We start from the raw sequence: 15,957 nt of genomic DNA, 5'->3' as shown, positions 1-15,957 counted from the left end.
GGACAAGAACCACCGCGGTGACAATTCTCAATGAAAGTTCTACCTTAGAACAACACTGAGCGAGAATAGTAAGAAGACTACTTAGTTTGTAACTAACAAGCATGATGAAATAAACTGTCTCACCTGTGGACTGTATTGAAATTTTGGTTCTATTTTAAAAACAGATTCATTTGCTGATTTCCTTATTACCAAAATCTGTTTTGAAGTTTTAGATTTATTTTCTTGTGCTTGCTGTTTTACCAGGGCTGAATGGCATTTTTCTGATCTCAGAGCAGCTTCTTCCACATTGGATGTGAATTTTACATCAGTATAGGTGGGGCTGTGTCCTGTTCGGTAGGCAACCCAAAACTTTTCCTCCCATCTTAGTAAGACCCCAGAGCCCCGAGACACCAGGTTCAGAGCAGTGAACTTTTCCTGTAGCTTGTTAAGTAATCTCCATTTGTTTATTGGCATTATATGGCACTAAGGTCCTCTTCCTGAGGATCACACACCCTTGTGAGTGTCCTTGGTGAGTCACTGTGCCACACCTAATGAATTCTCCGTCTAGAGACATGAAGGCTGACAGCTCAGCTCCGCACAAGACTCCATCTGGTTTCCCTTGTGAGCAGACATGGGAGACACCTCGTGGAGTCTTTTCTCAGCGTGAAGCCACTAACCAAAGGGGATTCCTTCCCCGTTAGTCAGGAGAGAACACAGAACTTGGGAATCTTAGGTCTGGTGACTGGAGCAAGACTTATAGCTAACAACTGAGACAACTGTTTGCATGTAAGAGGTAATCACGACTCAGAAATACCTATCTACGTCCAAGCCAGTTATGCTTAAAAAGCAAGTTTTTACTTTATTGTAAAAACAAAATTTTGTTCTGTGAAAGGTTTTAACATAGGAATTTTTTAAGCAATTTCCTTTAGTACCTCTGGCTAAACTTTGTTTAAAAGCAAGGCGTTCAGTACTTATAATTGCTTTTTAATTTTTCATAGAGACATTATTTTCATATAATATTTTTAAAATTATGAGATGTGTGAAATTAACTCCTAAGATCCTAAGTCTTTCACCTTATGATGTTGTGTCCTACTGTTTCCTTCTCTTATTAAAACCTGTTCTCAGGAATGAATCTAATGAAGCAATTCCCATTGCTGTGAATAATCAAGGAGGTTTACTTCTTCCCAAGCGTTTGTATTTTTATCAAAAAGAAACCTCAGCCAAAGGAGTGGATTTGCGTGTGTGTGTGCGTGCCCACCTGCCTGCTTTCCCACAGGCGCAGGTGCAAGTGGAGACGGTGCTGAGCTGCAGGAGGCCTCTTCTGGGGAAGAAGGCCCTCCCATACCAGCTTCCTGTCGGAGGACGGCTTTATGATTGCTTGCTCGCCTTCCTTTCATTGTGCAAACTGGTACTTTAATATTTGACTAAACTGACAAAGTCAAATCTCAGTGGAAGAAGCTCCAAAACCATCTTCTCAGATAGTGCTCTGTCTGTCATGTGCCATCTCTGATAAGTTTGGGGTCGCCTGTCAGTGCACGTAAAATGGGGTTCATTTAGGCCATGCTGCAGACTTAAACCTAGTTCTTGGAAAAAGCACAGTTTCTAGGTTTCCATTGTCCTCAGAACAGAGTGGGAGAAAGATGAGAATACAGTTCACAAATATGTTTGACCTGTGGCAGATATGGACATACTATCTTGATTTCTAAATATCCCTTCCACTTAGCCATAATTCTGAAGATTGCACCTCAACCTGATCTTGATTTGAGTCAAGGCTTTTTCAAGAGTTTTGCTTGGAGTTTAGATTTACAATGTGGCCTTTCCAGTGAGGAGTAATAAGTACTGGATTAATAAGTAATGCCCAGTGTATTTTGCTTTTTCCTCTGTGTTCTCTTTAGTACGAATTGGCCACAGGCCGATTTCCTTATCCAAAGTGGAATAGTGTGTTTGATCAACTAACACAAGTTGTGAAAGGAGACCCACCACAGTTGAGTAATTCTGAGGAAAGGGAATTTTCCCCAAGTTTCATCAACTTTGTCAACTTGTGGTGAGTATTTGATTTATGAATGCTCAGAGATATGCGGTGAGAGGACAGTGAGGTGATTACTTAATCTTAGCAACACTGGTACTTTATACTGGGGAAGGGGAGCCTGCTTCATATCGCTCTGTCTTCTCAGCTGGGACTCTGGATCACTGTGGCTACATGGAAGGCTCCAGCTAGCCTGGAGAGGCATCACTCTCTTATTCTGCTACTCAGGTACTGATGAAAAACAGATGTGGGTGGTGGAGAAGCTGCTGCCTCCAGATTTCTAGTACCTTGTACAAGAAATACAGCCTAGGTGAGATTGATCATCTTATTCTGATGTGGTTCTAACAATGAAATTGTACCAGAATCACTTGGAAGCTTTTACTAAGTTAAGATCCTGCCAGACTTTCAGGGGTGGCTCTCTGCTCTGACCTGACACGTAACCCAGCTGGGTGTATGTAGTAGTGTCAGGCCCAAAGCTCAGTTGGTAGAACCATATACTGCCTCACAGAGACCTTATTCCAAGGAACCTTATTCCAATAAGTTTCCTTATTCTAGGAACCCCACACCTGATATTGTTCACTCCCCTTTTTACAGGCGTGTATGTGTTTGCAGCATGTAAGAATAAATATACACTGATATGGCAACAGGACAGTCGTGCCTTGTTATCTAAATTTTAAATAAAACCTGTTTTGTTATCATTTGAATATTTTTGATAATTATTCTGTTTATCCAACATGATTTAAAAGTAAGATATATTTATGAGCAAAAAGCCAGAGCATTTTGTATATTTTCATTCTTGAAAATGCTTTTCTTTTTCTTAATTTTTTCTTTCCAGGAATGCTGTTTCTCTCTACTCTTTTAGGTCCTATAAGACTAAGACTTAATGTTTCACGGTCTAGCATTGCCCTCTTTTTGAATATGTAGAAAACATTTGTTTGGCTCCAGTTTTCAAGTCCCTTTCATCTTCTCTAACCAAATTCTACTTTTGTGTTGGTTTTCAGAGGGGAGAAGAATACCTCAAGATTTTTAGATAGAAGAGGGCCATAAGGATGACGCAAATTGGCTGCTTTTTCCTTTTAAAAAAAACATCTACTTTTACCAATTTGCACACATATATACAGTATATAATTGAAAAATGTGATCATTTTATATATTCCACTTTAATGAAATATTTGGTTAAAAGAATCTGTGTGAGTCATAGAGCATAATGTCTAAAATAATCACCTGGGAACACTCCACCAGGATTGCTTTCTTCTTAATTCCTGATCTCTCTGTTGGTTTTGTTATATATATATATATATATATATATATATATATATATATATATATATATATATATATATATATATATATATATATATATATATATATATATATATATATATATATATATATTTATTTATTTATTTATTTATTTATTTATTTATTTATTTATTTATATTTACTTTTTATTTCTGTGTCCCGTGGTGCAAGTTCTCTCCCATAAATAGTGGTTATAGACTTGAATCTCACGTTGTTTTCCCTGAGTAGGTACGTAGTTCCATCTCATTCCAGATCATTAAGGTCTGCGGTTGAAGTATTATCTGTTTTTGTGATATGCTCGTATCAGCTCTCCACATTTGTCCATTCTCCCTTCTTCTATCCCTGAGCATTTTCTAGTATCTAACCTGGATCATTCGGATTCCTATTTGGTTTCCTCATAATCCAATATCACCTTGTTCCAAGCCATTTTCCTTCTTTTTGTCACAGCTGTATTTTTTTATGATGCATGTCTATCCAATCATTACTTCTTGTTGAAAACTTGTTTAGAACGTGCGTTCTTAGTGGAGTGCTGTCACCCCCAAGGGACAAAAATTTGTTCTGGAGAGCCAGAAAATCCTGCATAGTATAATGGTTTGTAGCAGATACGCCATATTTAACTTTCATGGGAAGGGAGGGTAATAATAAAAAAATGATGAAGAAGCATGAAGTCTAGTGCTAAGAAAAGCAACAAATGAAAACCTACTATATAGCTCAAGGAACTCTACCCAGTGCTCTGTGGTGACCTAAATGGGAAGGAAATCGAAAAAAGAGGGGATAAATATATACATATAGCTGGTTTACTTTGCTGTACAGTAGAAACTAACACAACATTATAAAGCAACTATACTCCAATAAAAATTAATTTAAAATAAAAAGAAAGAAAAGCAACAGACTAGAACATAAAGCTGCTTTTAATGGAGATGAGATTATGGAATAGTCTAAAATACACTTAAAATAAGTATATTTAAGATGCCCAAGGAAGTAAAGGTGTAAGTTTCATTAAAACTGAGGAAGAAGTAAACAGAAATGAAACAGTTAGCTATGAAAACTAATTAATTAGGAGGCTTGGGAATGAAAAAACATAGCTATTGATACAAAGATACAACAGATGTGACGTACTCTGGACTGAAAACACTTGAAGACAGAGTTGGGGAACTGGAAGATGGACTTGAAGGGTTTCCCCAGCATAATGTAGAGAAATATGTATGAAAGAAAATAGTTAAAAATCAGTGAGAAGAGAATGAGTAATTCTAAGATGTATATAATGGAAATGAAAAACAGCTCTGAAAGTGGAGAAGCAATATTTAAGGAGATAATAGTGGAAAAGATTTGAGAATTGATCTAGGATAGGTGCTCAGATTTCAGTTAAAGTCTCTGTATCACATAGGATAAATAAAGGTAAATTTATACAAAAATTCACTGAAGCAAAATTGCAGAACAATGATAAAGTAAGAGTTGGCAGGAAGAGAACTTAGAGTACCTGCAAGAATGAATGAATCAGACTGACAGCAGACTCGTCATCAGCAACACTAGTTTCCAGAAAACAGTGGAGTCATAGCTCCAGAGTGCTGAGGAAAAATAATTGTCAACCTCATCCTAAAGTTTTATACATGGGCACTCAATTATCATTCAAAATGAGGAAGTATAGATTTTTTTTTTCCAGGAAGGGAAAGCCTAAGAGTTTACCGTTCACAGATTGTTTTGAAAAGATATATTTGACCAAGAAGAAAAGTAAGCCCAGCAAAAGGGTGTTGCAGGTTGGTTCCCTGGAAAGCAGGCTTTGGGGACAGTAAAAAGTGTACAGGAAGTTGGTTAAGTGGTAGGTAGTGATCTTTGGATCAACAAACAGCAAAGGGAGGGAAAGCAGGGCTAGGCAGAAAGGGGAGTTGGGCGGCAATGCAGCCTCAGCCAAAGCCTCCACCAGCCCTGTAGGAAGCTGTGAAGCTGGGCTGGCCCTCCAAGGTTGACTCGTATGGGAGGAGGGTCTTGGACTTTACGCCCCTTTGTGGATCAGTCATTAGATACAGGCTGGCGCCAGAAGGCCAAGGTGGCTGTCTTCAACTGATACCATCCCTTAGAAGCCACAACCGAGGGCTGCTTGCTGGCAGCCCTCCCAGCAGTGGAGGAGTAAGTTCTTCATTCCTAAAGAAGGCATCTGTGTAGCACAGTGAGGCGTCCACTACAGAAGGTGCAGCTGTGAAGAACAGCACTGAGTTTAGATATAGGGGACCTGTATTGCCCAGATTCATGTCTGATACTAAAAAAGTGAATGTAATTGAGGTTGGAGGAGAGTGGTGATTAAGGTACGGTCCAAGATAGATCAGGAAAATACAAACAAAATGAAAGCACTTCTGGCGACATTAATTAGACAGGGTAGAATTCAAGGGGAAATGTCAGGAGGGCAGAGGTTTTTCATATATCAATATAGTCCTTATGAAGTTGTACTACTGTGAACTTTTGGAACAAAGAACACAGAATTAAGATACAGAGTGCAAAAATGTTTTAGTTCTAAGGATAAGTTTATAAAATTCATATGTAGCTTATCTCCCAGACTCGCTGGATTACAAGTTTCTCTTAGGGTAGTGGCCGTATATATTTAGAAACACACAGGCACACAGACATATACACTTACAATCTTATACTTACACATGCATTAAATACGTTTAACTACATAGTATTCTAACATGTAGCTATGCCATGATTTATCCAATTTTCACCAGTTAACTTGTTTCTAATTTTTCACTAATGCTCCTACGTTGAGTATCTTAAGGGCAAATCCTTAGATTGTAGATTGCCTCATTTTTTGTGTGTTTTTTATGTTTGGCAGGTTGTCTGCTTTGTATCTGAAGGGGAAAAAAACCTACTTATTTGATTGTAATACTTTGTTCATGAAAATAAAAGTACTTGGGTAACTGTGTGTCCATTTTAACGATGTTAATTTTTGTGTTATTTTAGCCTTACCAAGGATGAATCCAAAAGGCCAAAGTATAAAGAACTTCTGGTGAGTCTGAGACTTGGGGAGTTGGAGCTGTCTCCTCACTCCTGAGCCCTCCAGCATGCTGTCCACTAAGCAGCAGCCGGCCTCTCTGTCCTAGACTGATTGACCTTAATGAGCGTTGTTAAAGAATGTTTTAAAGCAAAGAGATTTGGGAAGAGAAAATGTGTAGGTCTAGTTTTCCTACTCATTTACTAGCTAGATTCTCATGGAAAATTTTGGCCTTCACATGTTATAAAAACTGCCCGAAGGAGCTTGAGCACTCACCTTGAGGAGCCGTTTCCACTGCGTGGTCTGTGTGTATAACACGGCCATAGGAACTTACTGTGCTCATCCTGCCTTTATTAAAAGCTCTCACACAAACTGACATCGTATGGCCAATTCTCATTTCTTTGAAAGTTCTCACCCTTCCATGGAACTCGGACTTTTTAAGCAGTCTACCGGATCTGGCCTTGGTCTTGGCAGTGAAGAAAGTCCTGTGACCTAATAATGTGGGAATATTTTAGGAAAAGACCCACTTGTCACACTAGCTTCTGGTTCTCCAAGGATGTTAAGTAGAACTCCAGTCAACCCCAGCACTGACTAAACGTATTTGGTTAGTGTACTTAGCAAAGCTATGAAAGAAAAATATCGCTGGGGGTGGAGGACGAAAAAATGAGTTTGCAAGGCAGGTACAGAGCCATAGGCTTTGGAGAGCACAGCGCACAAGCTCAGGGGAGAAGTTTCCATTGTGCCTCTTTTGGAGTGGGGGTCAGAAGGGTCGAAACTGAAGCCTTTTTGTAAGGTCCTTCTGCTACATGTGGGGAGATATGGGAGGTTGGAGTTCATGCCTGTGTCCCACGAGGAATAGCGACCGTGATTCATGCCGTTCTTCTTGGCTCTCAGATGGCGGCAGAGGCTCCAGCTATGCTTTGTGCTGAGGAATGTGCCGTCCTGGTACACAGATAAGCTTGCAGACCTCACAGCCAGGGCGGTTCCTCCAGAGCCTGACACCGTGCATCGTATCTCAGCGGCTCACACCCATTAACACGTCTGCGTGGAGTGCAGACTGTGCTTGCCTTGCTACAGTCATTTACAGCTCGACCTGGCTGGAGCCTGCAGTTCTGTGCTGTGTCGAAACTGGGAAAAGTTCCGTGTGAGCTCTGATGCGAATATTGATCATTTTTCTTTTCTTTTTCTGTTTTTCAATATTCTTGCAGAAACATCCCTTTATTTTGATGTATGAAGAGCGCGCTGTCGAGGTCGCATGCTATGTTTGTAAAATCCTGGATCAAATGCCAGCTACTCCCAGCTCTCCCATGTATGTCGACTGACATCGCTACTACGTCAGACTCTAGGCAAAAGGGCTGAGAGGAAGCAAGACGTAAAGAATCTTCATCCCGTACCACAGTGTTTTTATTGCTCGCCCAGACACCATGTGCAATAAGATTGGTGTTCGTTTCCATCATGTCTGTATACTCTCGTCACCTAGAACGTGCATCCCTGTAATACCTGAGCGATCACGCAGTGTTAGTGCCGGTCAGAGAGACCTCATCCTGCTCTTTCGTGATGGACGTATTCATGAAATGTGGAAGTTAGTATGATCAATTTGTTGACCGTGATTAGATCACATCTTAAATTCATTTCTAGACTCGAAACCTGGAGACGCAGCTACTGGAATGGTGTTCTGTCAGACTTCCAAATACTGGAAGGATGCGGTGATGGGTGCGCTGTGTCTGAACACAGACTTGGGCTGGAGTGAGAAGAGCGGGCACAGCCAACGAGACGCATTGCCTTCTGGAGCTGGGAGACGGAGGAGGGATTTACTGTCTTCACCAAGTGCAATAGATTTACTGATGTGACATTCTGTTGCTTTACAGCCACTGTCGATGTCTGGGGATGGATGTACTTAGCCAAATTCCTTCCCTGTTAGAGATATCATGTTAAATCAGAGGGAATTTATCTTTACCAAAAACCACGTTGCGTTCAGAGAGGTGAACATTAGAAGATTGAGACAGGACAGAACGTGTTCTTTTCTCCTTCCCCAGCCCTCTGCTCTTCACTGGGGAGACTCAGGAGTCTGCCACTTGTCAGAGAAGGTGCTGATCCTAAGAATTTCATTCTCAGAATTTGGTGTGCTGCCAACTGGATGTTCCACCTGCCACAGACCACCTGGACTGGAAGAAGAAAAAAGTACGGAGGGCAAAGTTTACAGCTGTTTTTAATCCTAGAATCTTATGGAACAACTTGCAGCAGCTGTATATTTCCCCTTGGTCCCAAGCCTGATACTTCAGCCATCATAACTCACTAACAGGGAGAAGTAGCTGGTAGCAATGTGCCTTGATTGATTAGATAAAGATTTCTTCTAGGCAGCAAAAGACCAAATCTCAGTTGTTCGACATCACTGGCCCAGGTCTTCAGCTTCTGCATCTCTTTACCCACCTGTGTGGTCTATTGCCACTATGTGACTTTTGCTTAATCCAATATTTCGCCTTTTTCTCCTGTATCAGAAACATTTATAATTACCAAGGATGTTCCTTACCAAGGATTTTTAGCCCCCAGTCTCTCACATGCTCTACTGTTTAAAAGGCTGAGAAGCGTGGGGCCTAGCTGATGTGGTAGGTAATGAAGGAGCATCTTTTCTAGAGAAAACCGCTTGACCAGAGGAGGATGGGAAACGGCAGTCTCTTAGGTGAGATCATCACCTGCGAGAATCTCTAGCAGGTCACCACCATTTCTTGGAATTGGGAGTCTACAAAAACACAAAAACCAAAAAACCCCCGAAGAACCCCAGAATAGTTCTAAGAGGCCATTTAAATCTGCCATCTTCTGCTGTCCTTCCTCCCTTACCCATGGGCCGGGTCTCCGTGGTTTCACTCTGGCCTCCCTGGCCCCGAGCGTTTGTGTGACAGTCGGTCAGGCAGCACTGTGAGTGGCTCACGCACACTGGAGTAGAAAGCTGCCATGGTCTGAGACGCAGATGGGGCTGCGACGGAACCAAACAGTGGTAGGTGTTGCTGTGTCTCCTCCCAGGTGACGGTCACAAACACTTCTCAACAATAAAGGGAGAATGGTGCTGTTTACAGTTACATCCCTGTAAATTTCAGAATTCACCCGTGGTTTATCGCTTTGGTCCACTTGCCTGGTTTTCCTGTTTTCTCCCCCATGGCACCTGAAGCCCAGGCTTCCCAGTGCTCTACAGGAGGCCCTGCGGTGTCTGCCTCTGACCACACCAAGCCATCATCCTCCACCGTTCCCGGGGACTCCAGAGGAATCTGCATCTCTGCTGTCAGCCTCCTGTGTGGCTCAGCATAGGGTCACTTTGCCATATACCAATGGAGATAGAAGCAATTCTGACTGTCCAGGAGCTAATCTGACCGTTCTGTTGTGTGGATGACCACATAAAAAGGCAATTTTAGTGTATTAATCATAGATTATTATAAACTATAAACTTAAGGGCAAGGAGTTTATTACAATGTATCTTTATTAAAACAAAAGGGTGTATAGTGTTCACAAACTGTGAAAATAGTATAAGAACTGTACATTGTGAGCTCTGGTTATTTTTCTCTTGTACCATAGAAAAATGTATAAAAATTATCAAAAAGCTAATGTGCAGGGATATTGCCTTATTTGTCTGTAAAAATGGAGCTCAGTAACATAACTGCTTCTTGGAGCTTGGAATATTTTATCCTGTATTCTTGTTTGAATTCTTCCTCTATTTAAGATATATACATGGAATCGAAGTGTTTATGTAATAGTTCTATCCTTTTGCCTGCAGGTCAGTTGTAATAAATCTAGGATGTGATGATGACTTTGTAATTTGATTTTCTGAAGTCAGACCCTGAGAGGGTCAGTTCCATTGGAATTATCCAATTCCAAGTCAATTCCATTAAATTATCTGTGCATTTCACATGGGGGAAAATTCTCTTCTTCTGGAAGTGTGTACGGCTTCTTTCTTTTTCTCGCCCCGTCTTCTGGCTGCCGTTTCTCTGCTTATTCTTCTTGGAAAAAAGTTTTGCGTTCTGTTTGAGCAGGCGTGATGATGGGGTCAGTTCAGATTTGTTTCTTTGTTGGTTGTCCTGGCTTGACCCAGCATTTCTTACTGCTGAAGGAGGAGGGTGCCGTGTCATGGTGGAGAGACAGCCTGTAAGAACGCGGCCTGCCTCGGCCCGACATCTGGCTGCCAGCCCTGCTTTCTGCTTCCAGTCCTGTGGCTGCTGAGTAGGCATCAGATGTCAGCTCATGCATTCATTCACGGCTACTCGAGACAGGAGGGGTAGGGGGGAGATTGGTGGGTCAAAGCCCTGCAGAGGTCAGACCTGGTAGGTTTATGGATGGAGGACAGTGGAAATTAGCAAAAAGCCATAGAGGCCTGGGAACTACCACAGAGAAGAATCTGGAGCTCCAGCCCCAGGACTGACCTGTTGTGCTCCCACCTGTCGCTCGTTGACAACATCCTGACTCATTGAACATAGACTAACTAATCCAGCACCTTACCCTTTTCCTGTGCCTGCTGCTAACTTGATCTCGGAGGCAGCAACACCATTACAGAAGCAGGTGTGGTAGGTATCGAGCATTGTCCAAGGAAGGGTGTAGCCAGAGGCATCCTGACCCCTCTGGCTGAGCCTTATCTGCTGGGGAATGGAGACCCCGTGGAGTTTCCAGATCCCAGCTGAGCACCAGCTGTGCGCAAGACAGAGTGTCGTAGGTGGACCATGTACTCAGTGTTTCGTGGACCCTACCTATGTTTGCTAACCTCAGCTTATCCTGACTGTAGCCTTCTGAAGCAGGTGGTAGAGGCCCTTTTTAGAGATTAGAAAAAAACAAGGCTCAGAGAAGTGAAGTTCTGGCTCTGATAACAGAGTAGGGAGGAGAGCTGAGATTCACATCCAACACTCACCATAAGAAATTACATTAATTAAAACATGGCCATCAAGAACGGGTTGAGCTGAGCGCTGGGAGATTGAACTATGGGGATAACTCCACTCACAAGCCTTACCAAGGCCTGCTTTGCTGTCTTGAAGTCCTAGTGGCCCCTGTGAAGGCAGCTGTGTAGAAGGTAGTTACTTAGAACTAACCAGAGAACTCTAGGTCCTGATTCTTAAGCGCAACATCTGAGAATTCAGTGTAGAAGGATTGAGGTCCCCATCAACATGATGACGTAATGTGGCAGTCACTGAAGCAGGAAAAGGACTTGAGGTGGCTCTTTTAGTATTAAAATGCCCTTTCACTTCTTGACTCCATCCGTCTGTCTTAGCTGCAGGAGGATAGATTGGGGATGCATGAAGTCTTGAAAGTGCCCAGATGCTGGCTGCCCGTCTTAGAGGTGCAGAGGTGCTTTGTGTCCCCAGCTCTTAGCTATAGGTGTATGCTCCAGTCACATCCACGGCATCTGTGCTCGTTACTTGAAATGCAAGGGGTAAAGAACCTAAAAACCGTTGGTCTTGACCTTGTTGGCTCCCTTAAATACCTTGTTAACTGGTTTGAGGGAAAATCCAATCAGCAATGGGTGGCTTCCTTCTGAGGGTCCACTGTAAGACAGGTGTCGTGGAAAGTTGGTATTAGACCATGTAGTGTAAAGAATGTCTATAGTCTGTGAAACATCAGCTTCCATTATCTTCTGGGGATTTACTACAGACTAAAGTGATGTATTGTTTGGTCTTCTCCATCTTTCAGGTAAATGAATATCCAGGAATTGTCATCTCAAACCTTGAAATCATCATATGGGTTAATAACTCAATATCCACAATAGCAGATTTTTTCTGATGATATGCCAAAGTGTATTTCTATTTCTTAAATGTAAAACGTGATTCTGCTGTTTAAAATTGTCCGTATATAGCATAGCGTAAAGTCAAAACTGAGTCATCATAATGTATAATGAGTCAAATTTCTATCTGCATGTGTAATTTCTCTCTACATACACATTTTGCTGAAGAACTGTGAAATAGGACTTCTAGTTTTTCATAGCACTTACTGATTTAATATGAAGACAACTCTTTGAGGTCGAAAGGGTATTGTTTCCTCAGTCTTACAGGGTACCAGTCTTAAATAGTTAGGTAAGTCGCTTAAGGTCATAATCATATAGGGAATTGTACATTATGCCAAGCAAGGAAGGACTTTATCTCATAAGTGCTGGAGAACCAGATGAGATTTTAAGCAAGCAAGTGGTTTGATGTGTTTTGTACTTTGGAAAAATCATTTCAGTGACTACGCTGGAATGGAAGTGGGGAGATCTAAGCCCAATTAAGAAACTTGGAATATTCTAGGCAAAAGTTGGGGGAGGTGAAGTAGTTGAATGGACAGGAGAGGATTTAAGCGACAGCTTGGGGTGGAATTAGCTGTCTGGCTCCTGATGAGGGGAAGAAAGGGGTGGGGTGGGAACCTGAAAGAAAGTTGTTTTCTGGCTTGAGTGATTAAGGTTTCTGTACAGAATCTGTGTGCCATTCACAACCTTTCATTGTTTACCGAACCTGCTCTGCTCTGCTCTGCCCTGCTCTGTTATGCCTTCTTGGTGCCTAAGCTTGTCCCTTCCATCTGTAATTCTTTTCTTCACTTGTCTTTTGAAAGCACCTGCTTATTCTTTAAGAGCTGGGTTAAATGTCACACCCTCTGGGAAGCCTTTCCCAATTCTGTCCTCTGAGCTCTAATCACTTTAAAAAAAAAAGAAAACCATATCTCTGTGCAGCATTTAATCATGTTTCGTTAGTTGTCTCTTTCCTTACTCGTTTGTGAGTTATTTGAGGTCAGTCTTAGCCATCTTGGTAGCCCATTGGTATAGTCAGTGTGGCCGTCCCACAGTGATGGTGCTTTTCAGTTAAAAAGAACATGTAAGCCTGATTTTTTCACACCTGAAGATAGCATTTCGTCCTGTTGAACCTAGATTATTTTTTCCTAGAACAGCGCGAAGTGAATTGGATTTACATGTCCATGGCATATTTCTGCTAAAAGCAAGGAAGTGAACGTGGACTGTAGCTGGCGCACCACACAGTCAATCGTTAGCAACCCAGTCTTAGGTCCTGTGTGAACAGAAGTAGTCAACTGTCATTGACGTGTATTAGTGACGTCTGTTTCTGACAGCTTCAATACCATTAACAGTACTCCTAACTGGAATAACTACACTGTTAATTACAAAATAAAATTACGTATTTTAAAATGCTTTCCCCAGTTGGCACAAAAGTAAGGAATGTCCGAAGCACCCCCATAAAGAGAAGAAGTGGGAGCTCTTTATCCCAACCTGCTTTCTTCTGTTTCTAGAAAGTAAATCTGTTCTCAAAGCATGAAGAGTTGCTTCAGTTGAGGACAGAAAAAAGTGTTAAGAACTTGCTATGAGCAACTTTTGTTCCTGAAGATGTGAGGGCCTTTTGAAAGTTGTGTAACCAAGTGCTGACAGGTGAGTGTGATGCTGAGAGTTTCTGCTGAACCTTGGTAACCTTGAACTTTTGTGTTTAAAATTATGCAGGGTTCAGGGCTTAGGAAGTGAGGTGTGGCGCCCGCCGCATGTGGGGTATCTACTAGGAAATCCTCCAGGAAGGCTGGGGCTTCACAGGGCTATGTACAAAGTATAAAGTGGACAAAGAAATCTGCCAAGTGGTGGAAGATGGAATGGAAACATACTTGCCTTCGTCTTGGCACTGGACGCAGGAAAATTTTTAAAATCTCCAAGAATCCATACCCACAAGTCAATTTCCATGTGGGTGCATGGTTTGAATTCACACTACCTCTGTGGTCCAAAAACCCAAGCAGAGAGTCAAAACGAACCTAGGTTACTATTGTCCCCAGGTGACTGGCAGAAGCAAATCAAAATCATCTTTGGAGGAACTCTCCTTCAACTCAGGTTCAAAGGATTACCACAGGTAAGGCTCAAAGGAAAATGAATGGCTCACAGTCCAAAATCACAAAGACACAAACAAGATGCTGAATGAGAACCAGCAGAGACCACAAGCAGTAACAGGGACTTATCAGATGGAGAATATACAATAAATGTTTAATATGTTAAATCAAGCGGGAAGCTTGAAAATATGGGCCCAGGAATAAGAGACTATTAAGTCTATTAAGAAGGGAAAACGATCAAATAAAACTTCTCTAATTGAACAATGTAGAGATTGAAGTAATAAAGTGAGTGGTGCATGGAGACTGTTCTTCCTTCTTCCCCCACCCCACCCACCCAGAATCTATTCTCCTTTCCTTCCTCTTAGCAATAAAAACCACGAGTTTTATCTGGGCATATAGTTGCCTAGCTAGTGACTGTTTCCCCCCTCACTTTTATTTAGATGATTGGTTATTAACTAATAGGAATATAATGAACACTTGTGAAAATATAAGTCATAACTCTTAATAACCTGTATCTAACCACACAGTTTACTTATTATCACATTTCCCTGCTTTTCCTGACACAAGATAATTAATCCTCCTCCTGAATCCATGTGGTGGTCATTCACTTGCTTTCCTCTCTAACTTTTATCTTTTTTTCTCCCTCCCTCCCTCCCTCCCTCCCTCCCTTCCTTCCTTCCTTTCCTCCCATAGGTAGGTAGGTAGGTAGGTAGATAGATAGATCAAGCATATTTTTGAGTTTAGGTCTTATATTTTATCAAAAAGTCATGCTGTCTATACTATTTTAGGATTTTTCCTCTTAATATCCTATTACATCCATATTGCATTTTAATTGCTATATAATATTCCATTGCATTAAAATGGATTATTCTCCCATTCATGGGCATTTAGGTTATTTCCAGATTTTTCTAGAGTGAACAGTACCACTATGAATATTCTTGTCCATGTGTCCTGCTTCACAAGTGACAAAATTTCCTTTGGGTGCTTGAGTCAAATTGTGGGATCAGAAACCATGCATTGAATGTTCAACTTTAAGAGACAATACCAAACTGTTTTCCAAGTAATTGCACTAATCTACTCTACGTCTTTCCCAACATTTGGTATTTCAGACTTAATTTTTTTCCAGTTGAAGAAGTTTAAAGGGTATCCCACTGTGACCTTGATATGACTTTCCCTAATCACTAATGACGATATGCCTATATACACATTTATTAGCCAGATAGGTTTCCTCATTTATGTTTCTGCTCAGTTTCTCATTAGGTTATTTATGCTTTATTTATTGATTTTTAAATAAATCAATAAAGCATAAATTCCATTTGGAATTGATTTTTGTAAATGGTGTGAGGTAGAAATATAATTTCAACTTCTCCATGTGATAATCATTTTTTTCAGCTGCATTTATTAAACAATCAGTTCCTTCCATACTGATCAGACATTCCATCATTATCATAAAAAAGCTTCAAACATGCATGGGATTTTAGGCTTTTAATTTTTTCCCACTGGTCACTTTGTCTCTCCCTCACCAATACCACATTGTCTTTCCTGCTGCTCCATACTAAACCCTGATATCTGATATCCCTTCTGCTCTTCTTTTGTAACAGATGTCTTGCCTATTCTTGACCTTTCCATCTCTATATACATTTTTAAAAAAAGCTCTATTGAGCTATAATTCTCATATCATACAAAGAGAAATCAGTACTTCATTCCTCTTTATGGCTGAATAATATTCCATTTATGAGTCTACCACATTTTGTTTATCCATTTAAAGTGTACAATTCAGTGAGTTTTAGCGTATTCACAGATATGTGCAACCATCACCGCAGTCAATTTTAGAACATTTTCACCA

At 41.1% G+C, this 15,957-nt stretch overlaps 1 protein-coding gene across 5 annotated transcripts in view; it reads left to right on the top strand.

The window, feature by feature from the left end:
- The window catches only part of MAP2K4 (mitogen-activated protein kinase kinase 4), a 104,801-nt gene extending 94,709 nt beyond the window's left edge, over window positions 1-10,092 (top strand). For 3 of the 5 annotated variants that reach the window (XM_019944184.3, XM_019944183.3, XM_019944185.3), the window contains 3 exons: window positions 1,875-2,023; window positions 6,263-6,308; window positions 7,502-10,092. In XM_019944184.3, coding sequence (XP_019799743.1) covers window positions 1,875-2,023; window positions 6,263-6,308; window positions 7,502-7,615 — 309 coding nt within the window. In that variant the 3' untranslated portion in view covers window positions 7,616-10,092. Of the gene's footprint in view, window positions 1-1,874; window positions 2,024-2,153; window positions 2,316-6,262; window positions 6,309-7,501 lie in introns of those variants that run through there. The other 2 variants (XR_002178151.3, XR_002178152.3) reach the window with 2 other exon arrangements.
- The last annotated feature ends 5,865 nt before the right edge of the window (window positions 10,093-15,957 follow it).

The sequence above is a fragment of the Tursiops truncatus genome, chromosome 20, assembly GCF_011762595.2.
Source record: "Tursiops truncatus isolate mTurTru1 chromosome 20, mTurTru1.mat.Y, whole genome shotgun sequence".
NCBI classification, from domain to species: Eukaryota; Metazoa; Chordata; class Mammalia; order Artiodactyla; family Delphinidae; genus Tursiops; species Tursiops truncatus.
This window is presented reverse-complemented; position numbering and strand designations above follow the sequence as displayed.